Raw genomic sequence first — 23,244 nt, 5'->3', positions numbered from 1 at the left:
ATCCTTTGGATAAATACCTAGTAGTGCAATTGCTGGGTTGTAGAGTGGCTCAATCTTTAATTTTTTGAGGAACCTCCACATTTTTCCAGGGTGGGTGCACCAGTTTTCATTCCCACCAGAAATGCAAAAGGGTTTCTCTTTCTCCACATCCTCGCCAACATCTGTTGTTACCTGAGTTGTTAATGTTAGCCATTCTGACAGGTGTGAGGTAGTATCTCATTATGGTTTGATTTGTATTTCCCTGATGATGAGTGATGTTGAGCATCTTCTCATGTGTCTGTTAGCAATCTGGATGTCTTCTTTGGAAAAGTGTCTATTCACATCTTCTGCCCATTTCTTCACTGGATTGTTTTTTGGGAGTTGAGTTTGATAAGATCTTTATAGATTTTGGATACTAACCCTTTATCTGATATTTCATTTGAAAATATCTTTTCCCATTCCATCAGTTGCCTTTTAGTTTTGCTGATTGTTTCCTTCACTGTGCAAAGCTTTTTATCTTGAGATGATGAGGTCCCAATAGTTCATTTTTGCTTTTGTTTCCCTTGCCTCTGGAGACATGTCAAGAAGTTGCTGCAGTCGAGGTCAAAGAGGTTGTTGCCTGTTCTCTCCTCTAGGATTTTGATGGTTTCCTGTCTTACATTTAGGTCTTTCATCCACTTTGAGTTTATTTTTGTGTATGGTGTAGGAAAGTGGTCCAAGTTCATCCTTCTGCATGTTGCTGTCCAGTTATCCCAATACCATTTGCTGAAGAAACTGTCTTTTTTGTATTGGATATTCTGTCTGCTTTGTGAAAGATTAGTTGGCCATACGTTTGTGGGTCCATTTCTGTGTTCTCTATTCTGTTCCATTGATCTATGTGTCTGTTTTTGTGCCAGTACCATACTGTCTTGATGATTACCACTTCATAACATAGCTTGAAGTCTGGAATTGTGATGCTTTCAGCTTTGGTGTTCTTTTCCAACATTACTTTGGCTATTTGGGGTCTTTTCTGATTCCATACAAGTTTTGGAATTGTTTGCTCTAGCTCTGTGAAGAATGCTGGTATTATTTTGATAGGGACTGTATTGAATATGTAGATTGCTTTGGGCAGTGTCAACATTTTAACAATGTTTGTTCTTCTAACCCATGAACACGGAATGTTTTTCCATTTTTGTGTGTCTTCAATTTCTTTCATAAGCTTTCTGTAGTTTTCAGTGTATAGATCTTTCACCTCTTTGGTTAAGTTTATTCCTATGTATTTTATGGGTCTTGGTGCAATTGTAAAAGGGATCAATTCCTTGATTTCTCTTTCTGCTGCTTCATTATTGGTATACAGAAATGCAACTGGTTTCTGTACATTGATTTTATATCCTGCGACTTTGCTGAATTCATCGATCATTTCTAGCAGTTTTTTGGTGAATCTTTTGGGTTTTCCATATAGAGTATCATGTCATCTGTGAAGAGTGAAAGTTTGACTTTCTCCTTGCCAATTTGGATGCCTTTTATTTCTTTGTGTTGTCTGATTGCTAAGGCTAGGGCTTCCAACACTATATTGAGTAACAGTGGTGAGAGTGGACTTCCCTGCCATGTTCCTGACCTTAGGGGGGAAGCTCTCAGTTTTTCCCCATTGAGGATGACATTAGTTGTGGGTCTTTTATATATGGCCTTTATGATCTTGAGGTATGTTCTTTCTATCCCTACTTTCCTGAGGGTTTTTACCCAGAAAGGATGATGTATTTTGTCAAATGCTTTTTCTGCATCTATTGAGAGGATCATGTGGTTCTCATCCTTTCTTTTATTAATGTGATGTATCACATTGATTGATTTGCAGATATTAAACCAGCCCTGCATCCCAGGAATAAATCCTACCTGATCATAGTGAATAATTCTTTTAATGTATTGTTGGATCTGGTTGGCTAGTAATCTTGTTGAGAATTTTTGCATCTATTTTCCTTAGGGAAATTTCCTGTAGTTCTCCCTTTTAGTTGGGTCTTTGTCTGGTTTTGGAATCAAGGTAATGCTGCTTCATAGAATGAGTTTGGCAGTTTTCCTTCCAGTTATATTTTTTGGAAGCGCTTCAAAAGAATAGATGTTAACTCTTCTTTAAATTTTTTTAATGTTTTTATTTTAATTTTGAGGGGCAGGGGAGCGGCAGAGAGAGAGAGAGAGGGAGATACAGAATCCGAAGCAGGCTCCAGACTCCGAACTGTCAACACAGAGCCTGGCACGGGGCTCGAACTCACAAACTGTGAGATCATGACCTGAGCTGAAGTCAGACGCTTAACCAACTGAGCCACCCAGGCACCCCTACTCTTCTTTAAATGTTTGTTATAATTCTCCTGGAAAACCATCTGGCTGTGGACTCTTATCTGTTGGGAAATTTTTGATTAGTGATTCAGTTTCTTAGTTGGTTATGGTCTGTTCAAATTTTCTATTTCTTCCTGTTTCAGTTTTGGTAGTTTACTTATTTTTTTATTTTTTATTTTTTTAATGTTTATTTTTTTCTGAGACAGAGACAGAGCATGAGTAGAGGAGGGGCAGAGAGAGAGGGAGACACAGAATCTGAAGCAGGCTCCAGGCTCTTGAGCTGTTAGCACAGAGCCCGACGTGGGGCTCGAACTCTCAAACCAGTGAGATCATGACCTGAGCCGAAGTCAGTTGCTCAACCGACTGAGCCACCCAGGCGCCCCAAGTTTTGGTAGTTTATATGTTTCTAGGAATTTGTCTGTTTCTTCCAGACGGCCCAATTTTTTGGCATATAACTGCTCATATTCTCCTGTTATTGTTTGTATTTCTGTGGTATTGGTTGACATCTCTCCTCTTTCATTTGTGATTTTATCTATTTGCATCCTTTCCTTTTTCTTTTTGATCAATCTGGCTAAGGGTTTGTCAGTTTTGTTATTTCTTTCAAAGAACCAGCTCCTGGTTTCATTAATCTGTTCTACAGCTATGTATATATAAAATTGATTTCTGCTCTAATCTTTATTATTTACCTTCTTCTGTTCCTGGTTTTAGTCTTTATTTGCTGTTATTTTCCAGCTCTTTTAGGTATAAGGGTAGGTTGTATATTTGAGACCTTTCTTCCTTCTTTAGGAAGGCCTGGATTGCTATATACTTCCCTCTTATGACCACCTTTGCTGCATCCCAGAGGTTTTGGACTGTCGGGTTTTCATTTTCATTAGCTTCCACATACTTCCTAATATGGTCTTTAATTTTTTGGTTAACCCATTCATTCTTTAGTGGGATGTTCTTTTTTTTTTTTTTTTTTTTTTTTAAAGTTTATTTTTGAGACAGAGAGACAGAGCATGAACGGGGGAGGGGCAGAGAGAGAGGGAGACACAGAATTGGAAGCAGGCTCCAGGCTCTGAGCCTTCAGCCCAGAGCCGGACGTGGGGCTCGAACTCACGGACCGTGAGATCGTGACCTGAGCCGAAGTCGGACGCTTAACCAACTGAGCCACCCAGGCGCCCCTAGTGGGATGTTCTTTAATCTCCAAGTATTCATGGTCTTTCCAAATTTTTTCTTGTGGTTGAGTTCAAATTTCATAGCGTTGTGGTCTGAAAATAGGCAAGGTGTGGTCTCTGTCTTTTTGTACTTGTTGACGGCTGATTTGTGCCCCAGTATGTGATCTGTTCTGAAGAATGTTCCATGTGCAATCAAGAAGAATGTGTATTCTGCTGCTTTAGGATGAAATGTTCTGAATATATCTGTTAAGTCCATCTGGTCCAGTGTGCCATTCAAAGCCATTGTTTCCTTGCTGATTTTCTAGTTAGACAATCTGTCCATTGATGTAAGTATTGAAGTCCCTTACTGTTATGGTATTATTGTCAATCAGTTTCTTTATGTTTGTGATTAATTGATTTGTATATTTGGACGTTCCATGTTTGCAGCATAAATGTTTACAATTGTTAGATCTTCTTGGTGGATAGACCCCTTAATTATGACAGAATGCCCTTCTTCGTCTCTTGTTCCAGTATTTATTTTAAAATTGAGTTTGTCTGATATAAGTATGTCTACTCCAGCTTTCTTTTGACAACCATTAGCATGATAGATGGTTCTCCATCCTCTTACTTTGATCTGTAGGTGGTCTCAGGTCTAAAATAAGTCTCTGGTATGAATTTAGTGCTATTGTGTTGCCTGTAGAGTTGGTGTTTCTGGTGATGTTCTCTGGTCCTTTCTAGTCATTGTTGCTTTGATCTTTTTTGTTTTGTCTTTTCTCCACTTCAAGAGTCCCCCTTAAAATTTCTTGCAGGGCTGATTTAGTGGTCACAAACTCCTTTAGTTTTTGTTTGTCTGGGAAACTCTTTATCTCTCCTTCTTTTTTGAATGACAGCCTTGCTGGATAAAGAATTCTTGGCTCCATATTTTTCTGATTCAGCAGGTTGAATATATTCTGCCACTCCTTTCTGGCCTGTCAAGTTTCTGTGGATAGGTCTGCTGCAAAGCTGATCTGTCTTCCCTTAAAGGTTAAGGACTTTTTTCCCCCTTGCTGCTTCATAATTCTTTTCTTGCCTGTGTATTTTGTGAATTTGACTATGATATGCCTTGGTAATGGTCGGTTTTTGTTGAATCTATTGGGAGTTCTTTGTGCTTATTGGATTTAATGTCTGTGTCCTTCCCCAGATTGGGAATGTTTTCTGGTATAATTTGTTCCCCCTTTTCTATCTTCTGGAATTCCTATGATTTGGGTGTTATTCCTATTTAATGAGTCACTGAGTTCTCTAAGTTTTGTATCATGATCTTTTGCTTTTGTTTCCCTCTTTGTTCCGCTTCATTATTCTCCGTAATTTTATCTTCTATATTGCTGATTTACTGCTCTGTTTCATCCATCTGTGCCATCGTGGCATCCATTCGAGATTGCATCTCATTTATAGCATTTTTAATTTCAGCCTAACTAGATTTTATTTCTTTTATCTCCACAGAAAGCGATTCTCTGGTGTCTTCTGTGCTTTTTTTCAACCCCAGCTAGTATTCTTATACTGTGGTTCTAAATTCTAGTTCAGACATCTTACTTATTATCTGTGTTGATTAAGTCCCTGGCTGTCATTTCTTCCTGTTTTTTCTTTTGGGGTGAATTCTGTCATTTTGGGGGAAGAAAAATGTTAATAAAATAAAAAATTAAAATTGAAAAATTAAAAACAAAACAAAAAATCAAATAAACAAAGCTAGATCCCAGGTGTGTTTTTGTCTCCTTGTTGAAAGAAACAGTAGAATATAGAAAAAAAAAGGGGGGGGGGGGAAGGTAAGAAAAAATTTAAAAATTAAAAAAATATGTAATAATAGATTTAAAAATTTAAAAACATAAAATAATTTTTTTCTCTTTCTGTATCCAAGAAAGAGAAAGAAAAGAAAGAAAAAAGAAAGCAATGTAAGCAAAAACAAGCAAAGAAAACAAATAAATGACCCACCAAACAGAGTGAAACCCAAATGAATTTACATCCAGTTTCTCCTAGAACTGAAACTATGAAGCACTCTATAGTCCATACACTAAGCAGGTGGAGTGACTTGTGCTGGTCTTCTGGGGGATGTCCTTGGAGGGCACAGTTGGGTGGGGTTTGGTGTAATGGCTCCATTCTCCACTAGATGGCGCTGCTTAGCTTCCTGGGGTGGATCCATGTGCATGCGAGTATGCAGGGGAGGTGGAAATGGTTTCACCCAGCTCCCTAGTCTCTGGTGCAGGAACTTTGAGCACTCACCAACCCATAATCAAACACCCCTCCTTGGTGCCTCAAAAAACTAAAAATAGAACTACCCTACAACCCAGCAATTACACTACTAGGCATTTATCCAAGGGATACAAGTGTGCTGTTTCGAAGGAACACATGCACCCCAATGTTTATGGCAGCACTATCAACAATAGCCAAAGTATGGAAAGAGTCCCAAATGTCCATCGATGGATGAATGAATAAAGAAGATGTGGTATATATATACACTGGAGTATTACTTGGCAATCAAAAAGAATGAAATCTTGCCATTTGCAACTACATGGATGGAACTGGAGGGTATTATGCTAAGTGAAATTAGTCGGAGAAAGACAAAAATTATATGACTTCACTCATACGAGGACTTTAAGGTACAATACAGATGAACGTAAGGGAAGGGAAACAAAAATAATATAAAAACAGGGAGGGGGACAAAACAAAAGAGACTCATAAATGTGGAAAACAAACTGAAGGTTACTGGAAGGGTTGTGGGAGGAGGGATGGGCTAAATGGGTAAGGGGCTTAAGGAATCTACTCCTGAAATCATTGGTGCACTATATGCTAAGTAATTTGGATGTAAATTTAAAAAAAATAAAAAATAAGATTAAGAAAAGCCCCACCCCTCCTTTGTCTCAGCCCTCTCTGTCTGCTACCCACCTCTATCCTGTCTGTGCCCAAGCTGTCTACCTGCCAGGCAGCACCTCTCTGTAGAGTTTTATCTCAAATGAGGTTGTGTTTCAAAACCCCTGTGGCTGGGACCCACACCAACTCTCTCGGGGAGGGTCTTGCTGAGCAATGGCCCAGTGCCGGCTTGCCCTAGAAAACGTTTGTGTGGTCACTCAGTGACAGAGGTTCAGAGACTATGGCAAATCGCAACACACAGTCAGTGCCAGGTTTGGCCACACTCTAGCATCTTCGTTCTAATACCAGCAAATGTGGCTGCTCTCTGGGGTCCACTGAGACTTTTGCCAGCAGGGAGGCCGAATGGCCTCTACCAAATGCTCTTCAAGCAGGGGAACCACTTTCTCCCCGTGTGGCACACAGACCCTTCAGACCTGCTGCCTGCTCTTGGGGATTTCTTGCCCTGTTTCCTCACCAGAGCACCACCAGGCACTGAGCTCTGAAACTTCAGACTCTGCACTCTAGTGTTTATAGAATTCTGGTGGTATTGAAACCCTCTCCTTTCTCCCCATCAGTACTTACTGTGTACAGGCATTTGCTTAACCCTTAACACATATTAGTTAATTTCTGCAATGTACCAATGAGATAGTTAATGGATATCTCATTGAAAAGATGAGGAAACTAACATTTGAGGGTTTTATTCACTCGTTGACAGTAACACAGTCATTCAGTGGTAGAGCCCCTTCAGCAACACCCATTTGTTTCAGGCTTATCATGTAAAAGTGTTTTGCTGGAAACCAAGAGGTCAAATAGAAAGATGGCATGGTTTTCCCCTTCCAGAGATTCACATGTGAGATCCCTGGAACCTAACATGTGAAAAGTACATGTTAGATCAGTAGCTTTCAAATGTTTTCGACCACAACACTCAGTAAGAAATATGTTTATACTGAAACTAATGCGTATATATTTCTATATTTTATTTATATTTAAATATATGTAATTTTGTAGCCGAAACAAAAGTTTTATGAAATGTCCTTAGTAGCATGCTAATACTTTCTACTCTAACCAGTTGTATTCTATTTTATTCTATTTCATTACGTTAAATTGATTTCATAATTCATTCATGGGTCACATATTGGAAAAGGATATGTTCTATATACAATTATGCTTTAAAAAGTTCTTTTGTGTGTGTGTGTGTGTGTGTGTGTGTGTGTATAAAACTAGTTCCTACTAGCCCTCCAGAGCAACTTTAGGTACTACTTCTGTTATTTCTATAGCAATCTGTTGGATTGCTAATTTTGCTTTCTTAATTTAAGAAATTATCTATGGACTTTTAGTTATGGTAGATGAGGATATAGCCATCTTGCTCAATGCCTTATTTCCCCAACTTTCATCCTCCTAATATAGGAAGGCTCAAATTTATTTAACGAATAGTATTGTTTATATTCTATGACCGTAAATATCATTTATCACAGAGCCGAGTCATGCAGTATAATGATATTTTCTTTCTTTTCCTTTTATATTTTCTTCCCCTTAACCTCTCTTTGATTTTTTTTCCAGAGATAATTGCCCTATTTTTTCACTGGCATAGTTTCCTATAGACCTATCCTTAATTTTTTCCTAAGTGCTCCATCACAGTCGCTGCATACCTAGACTTAGTTTTTTGCCCCCAAACTCTATTATGTCAGATAATTTGCCATTTGCCTTGATCACAGAGACCTCCTTTCCAGACACCATCCTCCTTCTGTGTCTGGACTCTGGGTCCCCAGCCCACTGCATGGCTCTCATCCCAGAGCTTTCTTCCCTCCTTGCTCTTTTCGGTTCACTCTTCTATTTCCCGATCCCCGTTCTTTCTCTTTCTTGGTTCTCCCCTCATTTTGCATCAACAGATTTTCAAGAAAGTTCCCAAGAAAGAGAACATGGGAGAAAACTTCCTGAGCGCATGCATGTCTTAAAATGCTTCCGTTTACCCTCCACACTTAGTAGATAAATTGACCGGGTATAGGATTCTAGTTTGGAAATGCCTTTCTCTCAGAATGTCGAAGGCGTTTGCTTCCTCGTCTCCCAGTGTTGCTATTGGAAAAGTCAGGTTCTTGTTCCTTCATGTATGACCTGTTGTTTTTTTAAATCGTAGTCCGTGTTTGTTATGCTCTTTCTATGTATCGGGCGCTGTTCTAAGTATTCTGCCCAATTTCATCTTCACATCATTGTCTCGCTGAGGTAGGCATCATTTCTTCTATCTTACAGGGAGGAGACTGCGGCACGGCAAACTTAGGTAGCTTGGCAGTGGAGAAGGCTGCTGACTGGGCGCTCCACCAGCAGAGGATGGAGGGGTGGGGGGGCTTAACTGGGAGCCCTCCAAATGTGAACATCTAATGTCCTCTCTGGGAGGGTATACTCCCACCTGCCACTGTTCTTGGAACAAAACCAGGGGCTAAAGGAATCCCATTGTTAACTACCAATTAATCCTCATTCTCAACCAGTGCTTGATGCTTCCTCGCGTTTTTGCGTCCTGAGACTTTCCCATTCAGTTTCTCCACAAAACGTCCCCTTATTTCCCAGCTGGAGAGGACAGTTGCAAGAATGATCAAAGAACCAGCCAGTTTCTCACTCCACACACAGACACTTAAAGACCCCTTTGGTGTTAGCCTCAGAGCCATTTGGTACTAACAAGTCCAAACCTTTTGTGGCCTCTTCAGGGCACACTTGACTTCCTCTCTCAGGTATCCCCCTGGGCAGGCGTTCTAAGATGTAGCTTGGATCGCCCTGGTCAGTGAGTTACCACTGCCCCAGCAGCTCACTTTTTTTTTTTTTTTAATTATAAAATACAAATGAACAGGAACTATAGGAAATAGGAAATAAGATGATCTTGTATTTAGCACCAGCTTTACCAACTCTTAAGTTATTTAAACAACTACTTCAAAATAATCAAAAATACATCATGTATAGGGCTGGTGCCTCCTGTACCCGGTCTCATTTGATTCCCCTCCCGAGCAGTTAGCAAAATTGGTATGTGTCACTACCAAGCATGTTTCTGTATTCTTGCTACGGAATGAATCTATAAATAACATATTGTATTTTTTTGTCATATTTATAAGCCTCATTGGAATCTTTACGTAGTCTCCTACTGCCTTTTCATTCAATCCTTAGGCTTTTGAGACATGCTCCTATTGAGTCGCGTAGCTCTTTTTCATTCATTTTAGCTTCTCTGCAGTGTTCAGTCATGTGACCTCGGAGTTCATTTAGTCATCCCTCTGCCTGGAGACTTTCTAGGTTATTTCCAACTTTGGACTTTTATGACAACGGTGCAACGAGCATGCATGTAGGAGTTCCCCGGCGGCGCTCTTGCAAACACACCAAGGTATTGGTCTTCTCAGTCCTTGAGGTAGCCACATGGGACTGGGGCTCAGTGAAGCCCCTGGGGCAGTCTCCTTCAGCCATGAACAATTTTACCCTTTTACCTATGCTGCAAAAGAAACGGAGGGGAAAAATCATGTTTCCATGTGGAATTACCGAATTGAGGAAACGCACACATGTTGCCGAGTTGGTCCCCAAAGCAGTGCGCCAATTTATACTCCTGTTGGCAGTGCAGAGTTCTTTTGACCAAAAACAGTGAGCTGCACTGACGGGTGATAATTTTGGGCCTTAGCGTTAGACTATAATATGGGTTTGAGCCTGTCTCCACCCATGAGCTGTGTGATCTCGGGCCGGCTTCCTACACTTCACATATGCCTTAGTATCCTCTTGTGTCAAAAAGGGATAGTAATAGTCCATAGCATATAATAGAGGTATTTTGAGAATTAAATCCGTTCACATGAAGCTCTTTGAACATTGCATGTACCCATTACAGCTGTTTCGCAAAACAAAATTGCTATTACTGTTGCTTAAAAATTGATTTTTGCCAGTCAGTTGGGTATGAAATAGAGTTTAATGCGGTTTAATTTGCATTCACGTATTATTAGTGAGGTTGAGCATCTTTTCATATGTTTATTAACACTTTAGATTTCCTTTTCTATTCTATTGGGTTGTTTCTTTTTCTTATGAACTGTAGGAGTTCTCTGTATATTCTCTTTAAATATTCTGAATACTAATTCTTTGTCAGTTATAAACAGTGCAGAGATTTTTTCCCCCCCAAGCCTGGAGCGTGATTTTTAACTTTATTTATCGTATTTATTGAACCACAAAAATCTTTAATTAATTAATTTATTTTTATAAATCTTTAATTTAAAATTGTTTATAAACTAAAATATTTTATGCATTTTTACGCATTTTACTTATGAGATCATTCCCTGCATCAAGGGCACAAGACATTCTCTTACAGAACTTCTCAGGTATTGCTTTTTGTACTTGAGTCTTAGCTAGAATTTATTTTAGTGTATGAGGTAAGGATGCTATTTTATTTCTTTCTGTATGAATAAGTATTTGTCTCCTGAGTAGAGGTCAGCACACATTTTTCTGTAAAAGGCCAGAGAGTAAATGTCTTGCGTTCTGTGGACCATATGGTTTCTGTCACAACTACATAGTTCTGTCATTGTAGTGTAACCTGTAAAACAGGTTATTTAACCTCTCCGACCTGATTGCCCCAAATGAACATCAAGGGTAATAATAGTGCCTATTTCATGAGAATCTTGTGAGGATTGAATAATAGACTAAATAGAAAGTAAGTAAATAAATGGGTGGGGTTGTGTTGCAATAAAATTTTATTTATAACAACAGTTGGCAGGTTGAATTTAGTCCATGGACTATAGTTTGCCCACTCCTGTTCTAGACAAATCTAATCTGTTCAATGCAGATGTGCAACAAGGAATTAGTAAATTGTGTATATATCACATATGTATGATGTTATATATTGAATAAATTTATGTATATAACTATATATTAAATATCTCCTACATGGATGTATAATATGATGCATATATGATAAAAGAGATTTATTTATTTACATTTCTTGCCAGTCTCATGGAAATCAGCTACCTTTTCCTCTTTAAAACTGTTGTTTCGGGGCGCCTGGGTGGCTCAGTCGGTTAGGCGGCCGACTTCGGCTCAGGTCACGATCTCGCGGTCCGTGAGTTCGAGCCCCGCGTCAGGCTCTGTGCTGACAGCTCATAGCCTGGAGCCTGTTTCAGACTCTGTGTCTCCCTCTCTCTGACCCTCCCCCGTTCATGCTCTGTCTCTCTCTGTCTCAAAAATAAATAAACGTTAAAAAAAAAAATTAAAAAAATAAATAAATAAAACTGTTGTTTCCTCTTGTACACATTACTCATTCATCAGCACATTCCTTTATTGAACTTCCATATAGTCCAGTATTATACAGCTTACTACCTAACTTATTCTATTTATAGACAACCCCAATTGTTTTCTTAAAAAAAGTTCTGTCTTTTGGTACCTTTTATCCTTTAGCCTAAAACTACCCTCTGAAGCTGTGTATTATAATCTAGCATCTCCTGATACTATAACCTTCTTACGTTCACATCTGCCACCCTCCCTGCCTGGGACAGACTGTTGTATGACATTGTCTCACACTGATTCCCCAGCATTCAGTCGGATACCAAGTATCTGCTTTGTGAGCTACTCAGTTTGCTAGACCCTGAATCTAGCAAACTTGGGGTGACCTAGTTTCTATAGAAATACGGCATCCGGAACAGAATGCACTGCCCAGATGTGGCCTGGCCCATTCAGGGTCCAGTGGATGACTCTTTCTCGCTCTGTGCATTATGCTTTTATTGATGTACCCTGAGATCATGCTTTCTTACCTTTCTCTTCATGCCCCCAGACCAAGGCTCTTATTACTTACTTCAAAGTCAGTGTGGCAGATATTAGGCCCTTTTGGGTTTTCTTCAAATGGGAAAATTTGGGGCACCTGGGTGGCTCAGTTGGTTAAGCATCCAACTTCAGCTCAGGTCATGATCTCATGGTTCGTGGTTTCAAGTCTCCTGTCGGGCTCTGTGCTGACAGTTCAGAGCCTGGAGCCTGCTTCGGATTCTGTGTCTCCTCTCTCTCTGCCCCTCCCTCACTTGCTCTCTGTCTCTTTCTTTCAAAAAATGAATAACCATTAAAAATTTTTTCTTAAAAATGAGAAAATTTAAACTCAGCATGGTAAGAAGCTTGCCCACAGTCATACAGCTGATAAATGGAAATCAAATCCGCATCTTATCATTTTCAAGTCCAGAATTATTTCTAATATTCCATGCTTCCTCCACACGCAAAACAGATTGTTCTGATGGAACTTTCTGTGATTCTAAAACAGTCTTTGCCAGGGAAACACTAAAGAACAAATAACTTCATACAAAATAAAATGGGTTAAGACACAGCCTCCCTCTCTGACAGATGTCCAAAGATATTTAAAGTTCACTCCTTTGGAATGGGTACACATCTGTCTCTCTGTGTAGACAAGCCAGTCTCCTCTGAAGGTGTCCGAGCTAAACCTCAGCACACACAAGTGTAGAACCCAAGGCAGCTCGCCCAAAGTGAGCCTCCATATCCACATGTCAGTGAAAGGTAACAGACCCTTGGCGTAGACCCTGGGCCTAGGATGCGCTTCCTCCTGCACATAGAAATAGGAATGAGATGGCCACAAATGGTCCTAGCAATGACACCATTAAAATCTACTAGTAGCAGACATCTGATGAAAGCTTATTGTGTGCCAAGGACCGAACTATTCAGTCTGTTTAATCCTCACAGCGTTCTCGTGAAGGTAGGTGCCATTATTATCTCTAACGTTCACTTGCGAGAAATAGAGAGGTTAAGCTACTTGCCTTCATTTGGTTAGTAGGTGACAGAGAAGTGCTCATAGCCACTAAACTCTACTTGACGAGTTGTCCACAACCAGGGAACACTGACCTCTCTAGTCCCAAGTCCCTTCATACTAAAGGAATTTGAAAATTAGACAATCCTTCTACTCTAAATATTCAAAGAGAAAAATATCTCGTCCCAAAATTCAAAGCATTACAAACGTCTTCATATTCCTGATATCCTAGAAAGTGCTTACATATATCACCTTCGCATTTGAATAACCCTTTAATATATTTTGACTCTATGTCTAGATCTATAATACATCCATGTAGATGAGCCATTCCTCACTACACCTCCCTTCTAGTTACTGTCCTTACCATTGGCTGAAATTTCCCTTGAGAAGCCACCCATGGCCTTACAATTAGTGAGTGCGTGGTCAGTTCCCCATCTTTATTTCATTTGATATACCTTCAATAGGAGAAATGTTATTCCTTATTTTAGTTTTTATTTCCTTCTTTATATGTTCTCCTCAGGTTTATCATACAGAAAGAAGTTGAAACATTACAGTGATTTGGCAACTGTAGAATACTATTCAATATAAGGATTATTGGGATTTGGGGAAGCTTGAAGAAAATGAGAAGGTATATGAAAAGTTGAAGAAAAATGTTATTAATGACAGATACACACGCTATTTTTTCTTGTGAAAAGATGTTCTTGTCAGTTAAAGATTTCTTCTCTTCAAGCAGGGTTCTTGACTTGACTCATGCTCTTCCTTTCAGAAAGCAGTGGTGTAGGATTATGGCCCAGTGGGCGTTATGTCTACGGGGGTACGAATATCCAGGCAATAGAAGTAATCTCTGGTGTTTTCTAGGTGTTTACCTTGCTGTGGATTGCTGACTGGATGGTCCATCACTTCTGGAGGAAAGGAAAGGACCCGGATAGTTTCTCCATCCCCTATCTGACGGCATTGGGTGATCTGCTTGGAACAGCTTTGTTAGCCTTAAGTTTTCATTTTCTTTGGCTTATTGGCGATCGAGATGGAGACGTTGGAGACTAATAAGTCCTCAAACTGTTCTCAAGTTCCACGGAGGAAAACACAAGACAACCACTTATGACTCTTTTTCAAAAAATCTTAAATCACTAGTTTGACTTCTACCAGGGTAATCTTCAGTTGGCCCTGATTCAATTAAATGGCCTTAACATTTTTTTAAGGAATTTGTGTTAAAACCAGAATCAACAGTATTTGTGCTGCTTTTCATAGAATAAATGATAATTTGACATAGATGTAGACACAAGCTCAAGCTCTGAAATTAACAAAATAGGAAAGTATATAGGATGTTTACCATGAAGAAGTTAAAAACCGCTGATGTAGCGGAAATATGTGTTATTGTTTAACTTACAATGCCAGGTTCAAGGAAACAGAGCTCTACTTTAGCCTTTCTTGTCTCACAGATGTGTTGGACTGCAAATCCTACTACAAAATGAAAGAGACCCAACCCAGCCTTTAATAGTTTTAACTATGCCCACCTCTCTGCTAGCTGAGAATAAATGATCAATTACTAGCTCCCAACCTGACCTAAATACGTTCTGCTGAGCATAAGATAAACTCACTTTTCCCTGTGCCAATGCTAATTTCAGCTCTGTAAAGTCTTCACAGGCTACTGTTTAAACACAGAATGACCTTGACGGATCTTTAAAGAAAGCAATGGGTCATTTTTGATCATTGATTTATTAAAAGAATTTTGATCTTTTTAAGAAAACTTAATAGTCAATAACAAGAGAAAATGAGCTGCACTTATAGGGACGAGATGGTGTGAGAAATCCTGTGTGTGTGGAGTGGCGGGGGGGAGAGACAGAAGACAGACAGAGAAATGTTTGATGGAGTACTGAATCTTGGATTGTTGATAGCAAAGATCATAGTACTATTGGAATATTAGCATTATGTAGTTCTTTTTTTTTTAATGTTTATTTATTTTTGAGATAATGCAAGAGACAGAGTGCAGGCAGCAGAGGGGCAGACAGAGGGAGACACAGAATCCGAAGCAGGCTCCAGGCTCCGAGCTGTCAGCCCAGAGTCCGACGTGGGGCTCAAACTCACGAACCATGAGATCATGACCTGAGCCGAAGTCAGATGCTTAACCGACTGAGCCACTCAGGTGCCCTAGCATTATGTAGTTCTTAAACACATTTTATCGATATGCTTTTGTCATTTGGTCCCAAAATTTTGCTACTGCCCAGAATTTACTATTTATTACCTATATTAAAATGAATAGTTTTTTCTTATTAAAAAAAACCCTGCAATTTAATATAACCTTGATATTATGAGACTTAGAATGAGCAAGTGATTCACTTGCTCTTCCAAAGAAGTCTATTGGTACTCTTAGGCTTACCATTTTAAAAGAGAAGTTGGTGGGTTACTTCAGTTATTGGTCATGCCTGTACATATCATCTCTTTGCACAAGCTTATTTCTACATGGGAACTCTATCATATACACTGCTATGTTTCCTATATATTTTTCTAAAACCTGATCTATATTCCAAAACTTTACCAACTCTTTAGTTATTCAATAGGTAAGTGTTTTTATATCACATATGGTTCATTAAAAAAATTCAGTGGAATCTCTCCAGCCCATCAGATATCTAATAATTTAACTGATAAGGGGGGAAATGTACATTAATTTTGATCATTGTGGTTTAAATTGTGAGTTAGTGTTAATATTATATAAATAGTATATTGCTCATAAACGTTGGGGTAAGTATTCCTATTAAACTCTTTAAGGGGACTGTGGTGTAGAGTTATATATTTTTGCTTATTTTAAAACTTTAATTATTCCACTCTTCTGCCTTATAATGAATCTTCCAAGGCAGAGAACTGAACTAATTATAGAATTTCTCCTTTGGAGAGTTATAATGTCAAACAGTGAACATTCTTTTAAAAGAAAGAATGATTAAGTCAATGAATATTTAGCTGCAAAGATTTTTTTTATTTAAAAAATCCATAAATAATTTCCTTGATTTTATTGTAAAGCTTTTGTAAATTACTTATTTACATCTGGACTATATGATTCATAAGCATTTGTATTTCCTGATAGATTTCTATTTTGATTTGTAACATGAAAAAGTGCCCAGCAAACCATACTTTTAAAGCATTTACCGTCATCTTTAGTGCATTAGATATTCTGAAGCGCATTCGAATACACTATGTTAGATAGTACTCACAACAGTACCTGTGAAATAGGTCAGGTGGATACTTTTATCTGTATTTTGCAGCAGAAGAAACTGAAGTGCAGAGAAGTTACACTTCTAAAGTTGCCTGGGTGCAGGGTGCCCGAATCATGACTAAAATCTGGGTCTCTGGCCCCCTGAGCCAGTACTCTTTCTATGACCCCTGGGTGTATCAAGAGTACCTAACTAATTAACTGACTGGAAATAGTCCGAAGCATCAGGATTTTCTAAAATAGGATAGAGTGTTGCTACATCTTTCAGGTTTCAGACAGGGAAACCTCCATTTACTAGATCGTAATGGTAAGGATAGCCAACTCTAAATTATTCATGCTCCTAAGACCAAGGAAAACACCAATAAGTGAAGACTTCAGAATAAAGAACAATGCCTTATTTCATTGAACATTTAGTTGCCACCCCCTTCCCAGATTTAACCATTTTCCATAGATGCTAATAAATAACCAGCATGACTGATTGGAGTTCTGTCTCCTTTCTCTTTAGCTATCCAATCTTGGTTACAGCAACAAAATGTCTAAAAAGGCATGTCAAAGGGGAAAAATAATAATAAAGACATGGAAAAATCAGTTACCAATTAGATCACTTAATTTATAAGATGGATGTAGATTCCTTTAAAAAAATTTTTTACTGGTTTTCTATAAGCCTTTACATGAGTATGCAACCAATAAGCTGACTTATTTACCCACAAAATAATTTATTTTCAGTCTTATGTAAATTGACAGTATTTATTTTTATACAACATAAAAGCTTCTGCTCTCCAAACTTCTTCCTTTCACTAATTTATCACATGCTTTATTTATACAGAAATCATCTTTTTTAAGACATATTTTTATTCTTGCTCACTATTTTTTTTTTCTTTAAAAAATAATGTTTAGAACCTGATAAAATGGAAACTTGTGATAATGTATCCTCTGGGAGACATCAAGAGTTTCGCATCATAGACTATCAGTGACGTAGCCAAAAGAAGTACATTTTCAAACTCTTTCAGTAACTGGGCTTCCTTGCCTTATAAAGTATGTATGGTCTAGTATACCCATTTATAATGGGCATCTGCCATCTTTGAATTGTTGTAAACTCAAATAAGAATAAAATTTAAGAAATATTACCCAGTCTTGTTGTACTTCTTGATAACCTAGATGGACATCAAGCCTGTGTGGAACTCACCCAGAAGAGACTAGGGTGATGTACGTATATTTGTTGTATTTGTGAGTATAATACATTAGGCTCTGACCGTACCTAGACCTCCAAACCATTGCTTTACCACCTTTTCACTATAGAATACTCTTCTCATTTTTCAGCTCAGATCCCTGGGTCCGTCAATCCATACATCCTCAACTGCCTCCTTCAGACACCCGGGGCAGCCCTGGTTAAATACAGCTCTCTGCCTCCGCTTTGCCTGCACTTGAGCAGTTCGATACGGTTCGTGAAAAACACACGACGGCTCGGACAGATCTTTACATTTATAACCTCAGACGTCGAGTTAACTCCCACTGCCCAGCAGCCTACTGTATTTCTCTAATTACTTCACTCTCTGGAGATCAGGCTTTTGTCTCCAACACTGAAAGTAGACCTGTCAAGGTCACCAACAGTCTCCATGCTGCCAAATCCAGCTATCAGTTGTCAGCAAGAATTCTTACCTTATTCAGTCCCTACAGGTATTTGACAGTCTCCTTCCTCCTTGAAATCCTTTCTTCATTTAGCTTCCCAGAAAAAACTCTGCCTCTTTCTTTCCCACGTCACCGAAAGCCTCTTCTGTGTCTTGCTGGTTGGTCCTCCTAAATCTCTACTTTCTGGAATGCCCTACAGCTCAGTTTTGATGACCTCTTCTATCTACCCTTTCTAGGGGACTGCACTCATCTCATTGTTTCAAATGCCATCTGTACCGATTATTCTCAAATATATTCCTCCAGCCCAGGCCTCTCACCTGAGTTCCGGACCTGTATTTTTTTTTTTTTTAACGTTTATTTATTTTTGAGACAGAGAGAGACAGAGCATGAACAGGGGACAGGCAGAGAGAGAGGGAGACACAGAATCTGAAACAGGCTCCAGGCTCTGAGCGGTCAGCACAGAGCCCGACGCGGGGCTCGAACTCACGGACCATGAGATCATGACCTGAGCCGAAGTCGGACGCTTAACCGACCAAGCCACCCAGGCGCCCCCGGACCTGTATTTTTACACGCCTGCTGGACAACGCCACTCGAACAACTACAAGGTATCTCAGACATTGGAACAACACCATCAACCACTTAGCCTGACTGACCCAAAGAGACCACTATATCAACAACTACAGAATAGGGCTCATCTCCTTAATATATAAAGAAATCTAGAAACCAGAAAGGAGGAGACCAACTACCCAATAGTTTTGGGTATTTACTCTCTGACCCTTTCTACACAAAAAAGGTGACCTACCCTGTTTTAGAGTGAATTCCTCAAATTTTCTTTCTTTTTTTTTTTTTTTTCCTTAATTTTTTTGTTTATTTTTGAGAGACAGACGGTATGAGCAGGGGAGGGGCAAAGAGAGAGGGAGACACAGAAGCAGGCTCTAGGCTCTGAGCTGTCAGCATAAAGTCCACCATGGGGTCAAACCCACAAACTGTGAGATCATGACCTGAGCCGAAGGCAGATGCTTAACCGAATGAGCCCACCCAGGCGCTCCTCAAATTTTATTGCTAAGTCTCCCTCACATACCTGGGACTAGCTGGGATCAGCAGTGTGACCCAGGCGGAGCACCCCAAGCTGAAACTAGTCCTATTTGGGCTCCAGTTGCCAGAAGCACCTCACAGATTCGTAAGTCACTGCCCAATGCCCGAGACCAGCCTGGGCTGACAGTGGGCCCGGTTCCTGCTGCTTCTGTTCAGGGAAAGCCCCTTGTAAGGGGTTGACTAGATGCCTCTAGGAAGTCAGAGACTCCGCCTATGGGGTAGCCCCAGGGCTTGAGGGGTGGCCCTGGTTCCAAGAAGGCAACATGGTAGACCAGTCACTCTCACTGGCCAGAATGACAATGAGTCGCTGGAATGATGCTGACATTGATTTGGAGCGACTCTCACATCACACACAGGACAAGTGCAGAGCTCTGGGCCGCTGACAGTCACCTCACAGCTAACCCTTGGACTTGACCCTTAGATCTCTTTTGTTAGCTTTCGGACTATGGGATCACCTCTGGTCTGCAGCATTGAAGCGTGACGGTGGTGGCAGGCACCCTTTACCCATGTGCCCTCGCTGCTTGCATCCAGGAAGGTCTCCCCAACCTCTTGCAGGCTCTATGCCACATGTCAGGCAGTCCACTGGAGGTGACTGCTCCTTTCTCCTCAGATGGCTTTCAAGCCCCACAATTGGCCCTCCCAGTTGACATCCTGTCTTGCCTTCCGTTGGTGAGATGATGCCGAGCTCTTCCCGGTCAGTCTTAAATTGTACTGGACAAGGAACAGCCATTCATTGTGTGGATGGTACCATTCTTCTCAATCTGCTGGCCCTTGCCTCGCCTCCCTGCTGGTGACAGTGTGTGGAAGGCAGGAGCTGTTAAAGAAATATTCAATGACACTTATTGACAATGGTAAGGGAGACCTTATTCAGGGCCATCGTGATAGGTATAGGGACCACTGCAGTGGGACGTCACAGTGGGGGACAGAGATGGGGCTCAACTCCGAATACAGCATGGGCAAGTGGGAATTTGTAACCAAGGAGGAGGGTGGGGGTCAGTGGATGAAAAATTACTGAGAGGAAACATCAGGGGTGAGGGGGATTTGGCCTCAATGGATCTAACAGGATTCTTGCTGCAGGCAGGCTGAGGTGATCAGACATCACCTGCCGGGGGGCGGGGGTGGGGGGGGGGTTAGGGGCCCCATCAGATATTGAGGTCTGATCAGATATCAAAGGTGGGGGGTTCTGGTTAAACTGACTTAGCAGGGTTCTTGCTAGAACTGGATTTTACAAGGAAGTACACACACGGACCTAGAAGTTTCAGGGGCCTGACTAGAGTTTGACTCTTTGTCAGGGTGCAGTCGACACTGAAAGAAATCACATCTAAAATTGACCTACATCTACAGTCTGAAAGTTCAACAGAAGACATGGTTGAAAGGTGTGCCGTTCTACATTTATGCTATAAGATTCCAAATGGTAAATTTGACATGAGAAAACATCACCATTCACATTTTCCTGCACACTTGAAATAAGACTAGTTTCCAGCAGCAAAGGACAGTAAACAACCTTTGAGAAAGTCACTGGAAGCCAGTATTCACGGGGGAGTGAGGTGGGGAAGACGGATGCTGTAGCCACATGGCAAGTGTTGGAAACAGGGTTAAACAAATGATATCAGGGGACTGAAAACTATACAGGCACACCTCGGAGACACTGCAGGTTCCAGACCACCACAATAAAGCAAATACTGCTGTTGGGAAAATAAAGTTATGCACCATCAGATGGCGGAAGGGACTAACGTAAGCTCTAGTTCTAGCTTAGACGCTCCTCTTCCGGGTTCTTCCTGCCCTGCTTGCCGTGTGCACCAAATTACTACCAATGCGGAAGCAACAGGCTATAAATTGTCCCCTGCGCTTGTGCTCGGGACTCCGATCTCTGGAGAAGGATCTCCTCTGAGCCTGCTGGTGTAAAATAAACCTCCCGCCTTCCAAGATCTCCCAGCGCCGCTTGCGTTTTCCACCAGTGATCCAGCATGGCTCCATAACACTGCAATAAAGCGAGTCAAATGAGTTTTAGTTTCCCAGTGCATATAGAAATGATGTTTACACTGTTTAATCTGTAGTCTGTTACATCTGCAATAGTATTATGTCTTTGAAAAACAGTGTGTATACCTTAATTAAAAAATACTTTACTGGGGCGCCTGGGTGGCTCAGTTGGTTAAGCATCTGACTCTTGGTTTCAGCTCGGGTCATGACCTCGTGGCTCAGGAGTTTGAGCTCCTCATCGGGCTCCATGCTGATGGTATGGAGCCTGCTTTGGATTCTCTCTCTCCCTCTCTCCCTGCCCGCTAGTGCTTTCTCTCTCTCAAAAGAAATAAACTTTAAAAGAAAGTACTTTCTTGCCAAAACTGCTAACCCACATCTGAGCTTTCAGCAAATCTTCATCTTTTTGCTGGTAGAGGGTCTTGCCTTGATGTTGATGGCTGCTGACCGACTGGGGCGCTGGCTGCGGAAGGTTGGGGTGGCTGTGGTAGTTTCTTAAGACAACAGGGAAGTTTGTCACATCGGTTGATTCATCCATTCGTAAATGATTTCTCTGTCACATGCGATGCTGTCTGATAGCATTTTACTCACAGTAGAACTTCTTTCAAAATTGGAGTCAATCCTTTCAAACACTGCCACTGCTTCATCAATTAAGCTTATGTAATATTCTAAATCCTTCGTTGGAATGTCGACAATCTTCACAGCATCTTCACCAGGAATAGATTCCAGTTCAAGCCACCACTTTCTTTGCTCACCCATAAGAAGCAACTCCTCATCTCTTCAAACATTATCATGAGATGGCAGCAATTGAATAGTAATCATTTAAAAGTTTGAAACACGGGCGCCTGGGTGGCGCAGTCGGTTAAGCGTCCGACTTCAGCCAGGTCACGATCTCGCGGTCCGTGAGTTTGAGCCCCGCGTCGGGCTCTGGGCTGATGGCTCAGAGCCTGGAGCCTGTTTCCAATTCTGTGTCTCCCTCTCTCTCTGCCCCTCCCCCGTTCATGCTCTGTCTCTCTCTGTCCCAAAAATAAATAAACGTTGAAAAAAAAATTTTTTTTTAAATAATAATAAAAAATAAATAAAAGTTTGAAACACTGCAGGAGTTGCGAAAATGTGACACAGACAGGAAGTAAGTGACTGCTGTTGGGAAAATGGCGCCGGTAGCCTTGCTCGAAGCAAGTCTGCAAACCTTCAATTTGTAAAAAACAAAACAAAACAAAACCACCACCAACAAAAAAGCACAGTATCTGTGAAGCACAACAAAGCCAAGCGCAATAAAGGTATGCCTGTAAAATGACTCAATCTGCATTTTGGTCAAGTTAACTTGTATTCCATGAACGACCCTGAGCCTAAAGTCCCACGTGGATTGAACCTGCTTCATTGTGATGGTAAAACCAAAAGCTTTAATGGTGATTTCCAGAAGGTTTTGTCCTCCCAAAGGCACAAGTCAGGTAGCTTTGGTATGTAAGTCCCCTCTGTCTTGGTTCTTCTCTTGGTGAATCAACAGTTGATTCTCATAGTAGCTGTTAGGACATTACCATCATTACATACACAGTGTGAGTGTGTGCACACGCGCATGCGTGTGCCTGCGTGCGCGTGCATGTGCGTGCAGTTTGTACCCGATCATCATGTTGGGACTTGACGCTGTGATTGCATACAGTGGTGTACCTCATCACCAGGAGCACCAGGAACAGAGCTGACACCTACTACTGCCTAGGATTTGTTAGGTGGTTCCTCTAGAAAGGACATCATTTGAATAGGGGACTTTGTTGCTGTTGCTATGAATAAGTGCTCAGGATACATTCATTGCGACGTGTTTTTAAAAAAACGATTACTTGGGTTTTGATTCGCTAGTGCCTGAATGGTTTCTGCTAATAGCATGTCAGAAGTTGAATATAACAAAATGCGAGATGCCTGTTTATAGAGCAAAGAGCTTACGATAGATGCTAATCAGGGTTGGCACAATCTTGTGATTTCATATAGCTTAATATTAAAGAGACAGGTTTTCTGGGCCCCAATGAAAGCTGATCTAAACCATGAGTGAAGTTAACAAGCTTGTATTGAGGGCCACATGTGAAGCCACTCCTGCCCTCAGCATTGAGGAGTATCCAAAGGATGAAATGAGACACTTGTGGTTCATGGCAAATGATCTGTGAAAGGGCCAAGGATTTCCATGTGAGAAAACTCATAGCAGTTCTTGCTAAGAGTAAAAGCTGCAAATAAATTAGATGTCCAACAGTAGAGGGATGGTTTAAAAAAATTATGGCACACAATTTGCAAAATATATGTAA

The 23,244-nt window shown here is 40.6% G+C and overlaps 1 protein-coding gene across 4 annotated transcripts in view; it reads left to right on the top strand.

Annotated features, from left to right (window-relative positions):
• Positions 1-17,379, top strand: part of SLC41A2 (solute carrier family 41 member 2) — a 125,457-nt gene extending 108,078 nt beyond the window's left edge. For all 4 annotated transcript variants that reach the window (XM_045467148.1, XM_045467145.1, XM_045467146.1 and 1 more), the window contains one exon: positions 13,906-17,379. In XM_045467148.1, the coding sequence (XP_045323104.1) occupies positions 13,906-14,091 (186 nt within the window). In that variant the 3' untranslated portion in view covers positions 14,092-17,379. The remainder of the gene's footprint in view (positions 1-13,905) is intronic.
• The last annotated feature ends 5,865 nt before the right edge of the window (positions 17,380-23,244 follow it).

This window comes from Leopardus geoffroyi, chromosome B4, assembly GCF_018350155.1.
Source record: "Leopardus geoffroyi isolate Oge1 chromosome B4, O.geoffroyi_Oge1_pat1.0, whole genome shotgun sequence".
Taxonomy (NCBI): domain Eukaryota; kingdom Metazoa; phylum Chordata; class Mammalia; order Carnivora; family Felidae; genus Leopardus; species Leopardus geoffroyi.
The sequence above is the reverse complement of the archived record's forward strand: the minus strand, read 5'-3'. Positions and strand labels throughout refer to the sequence as shown.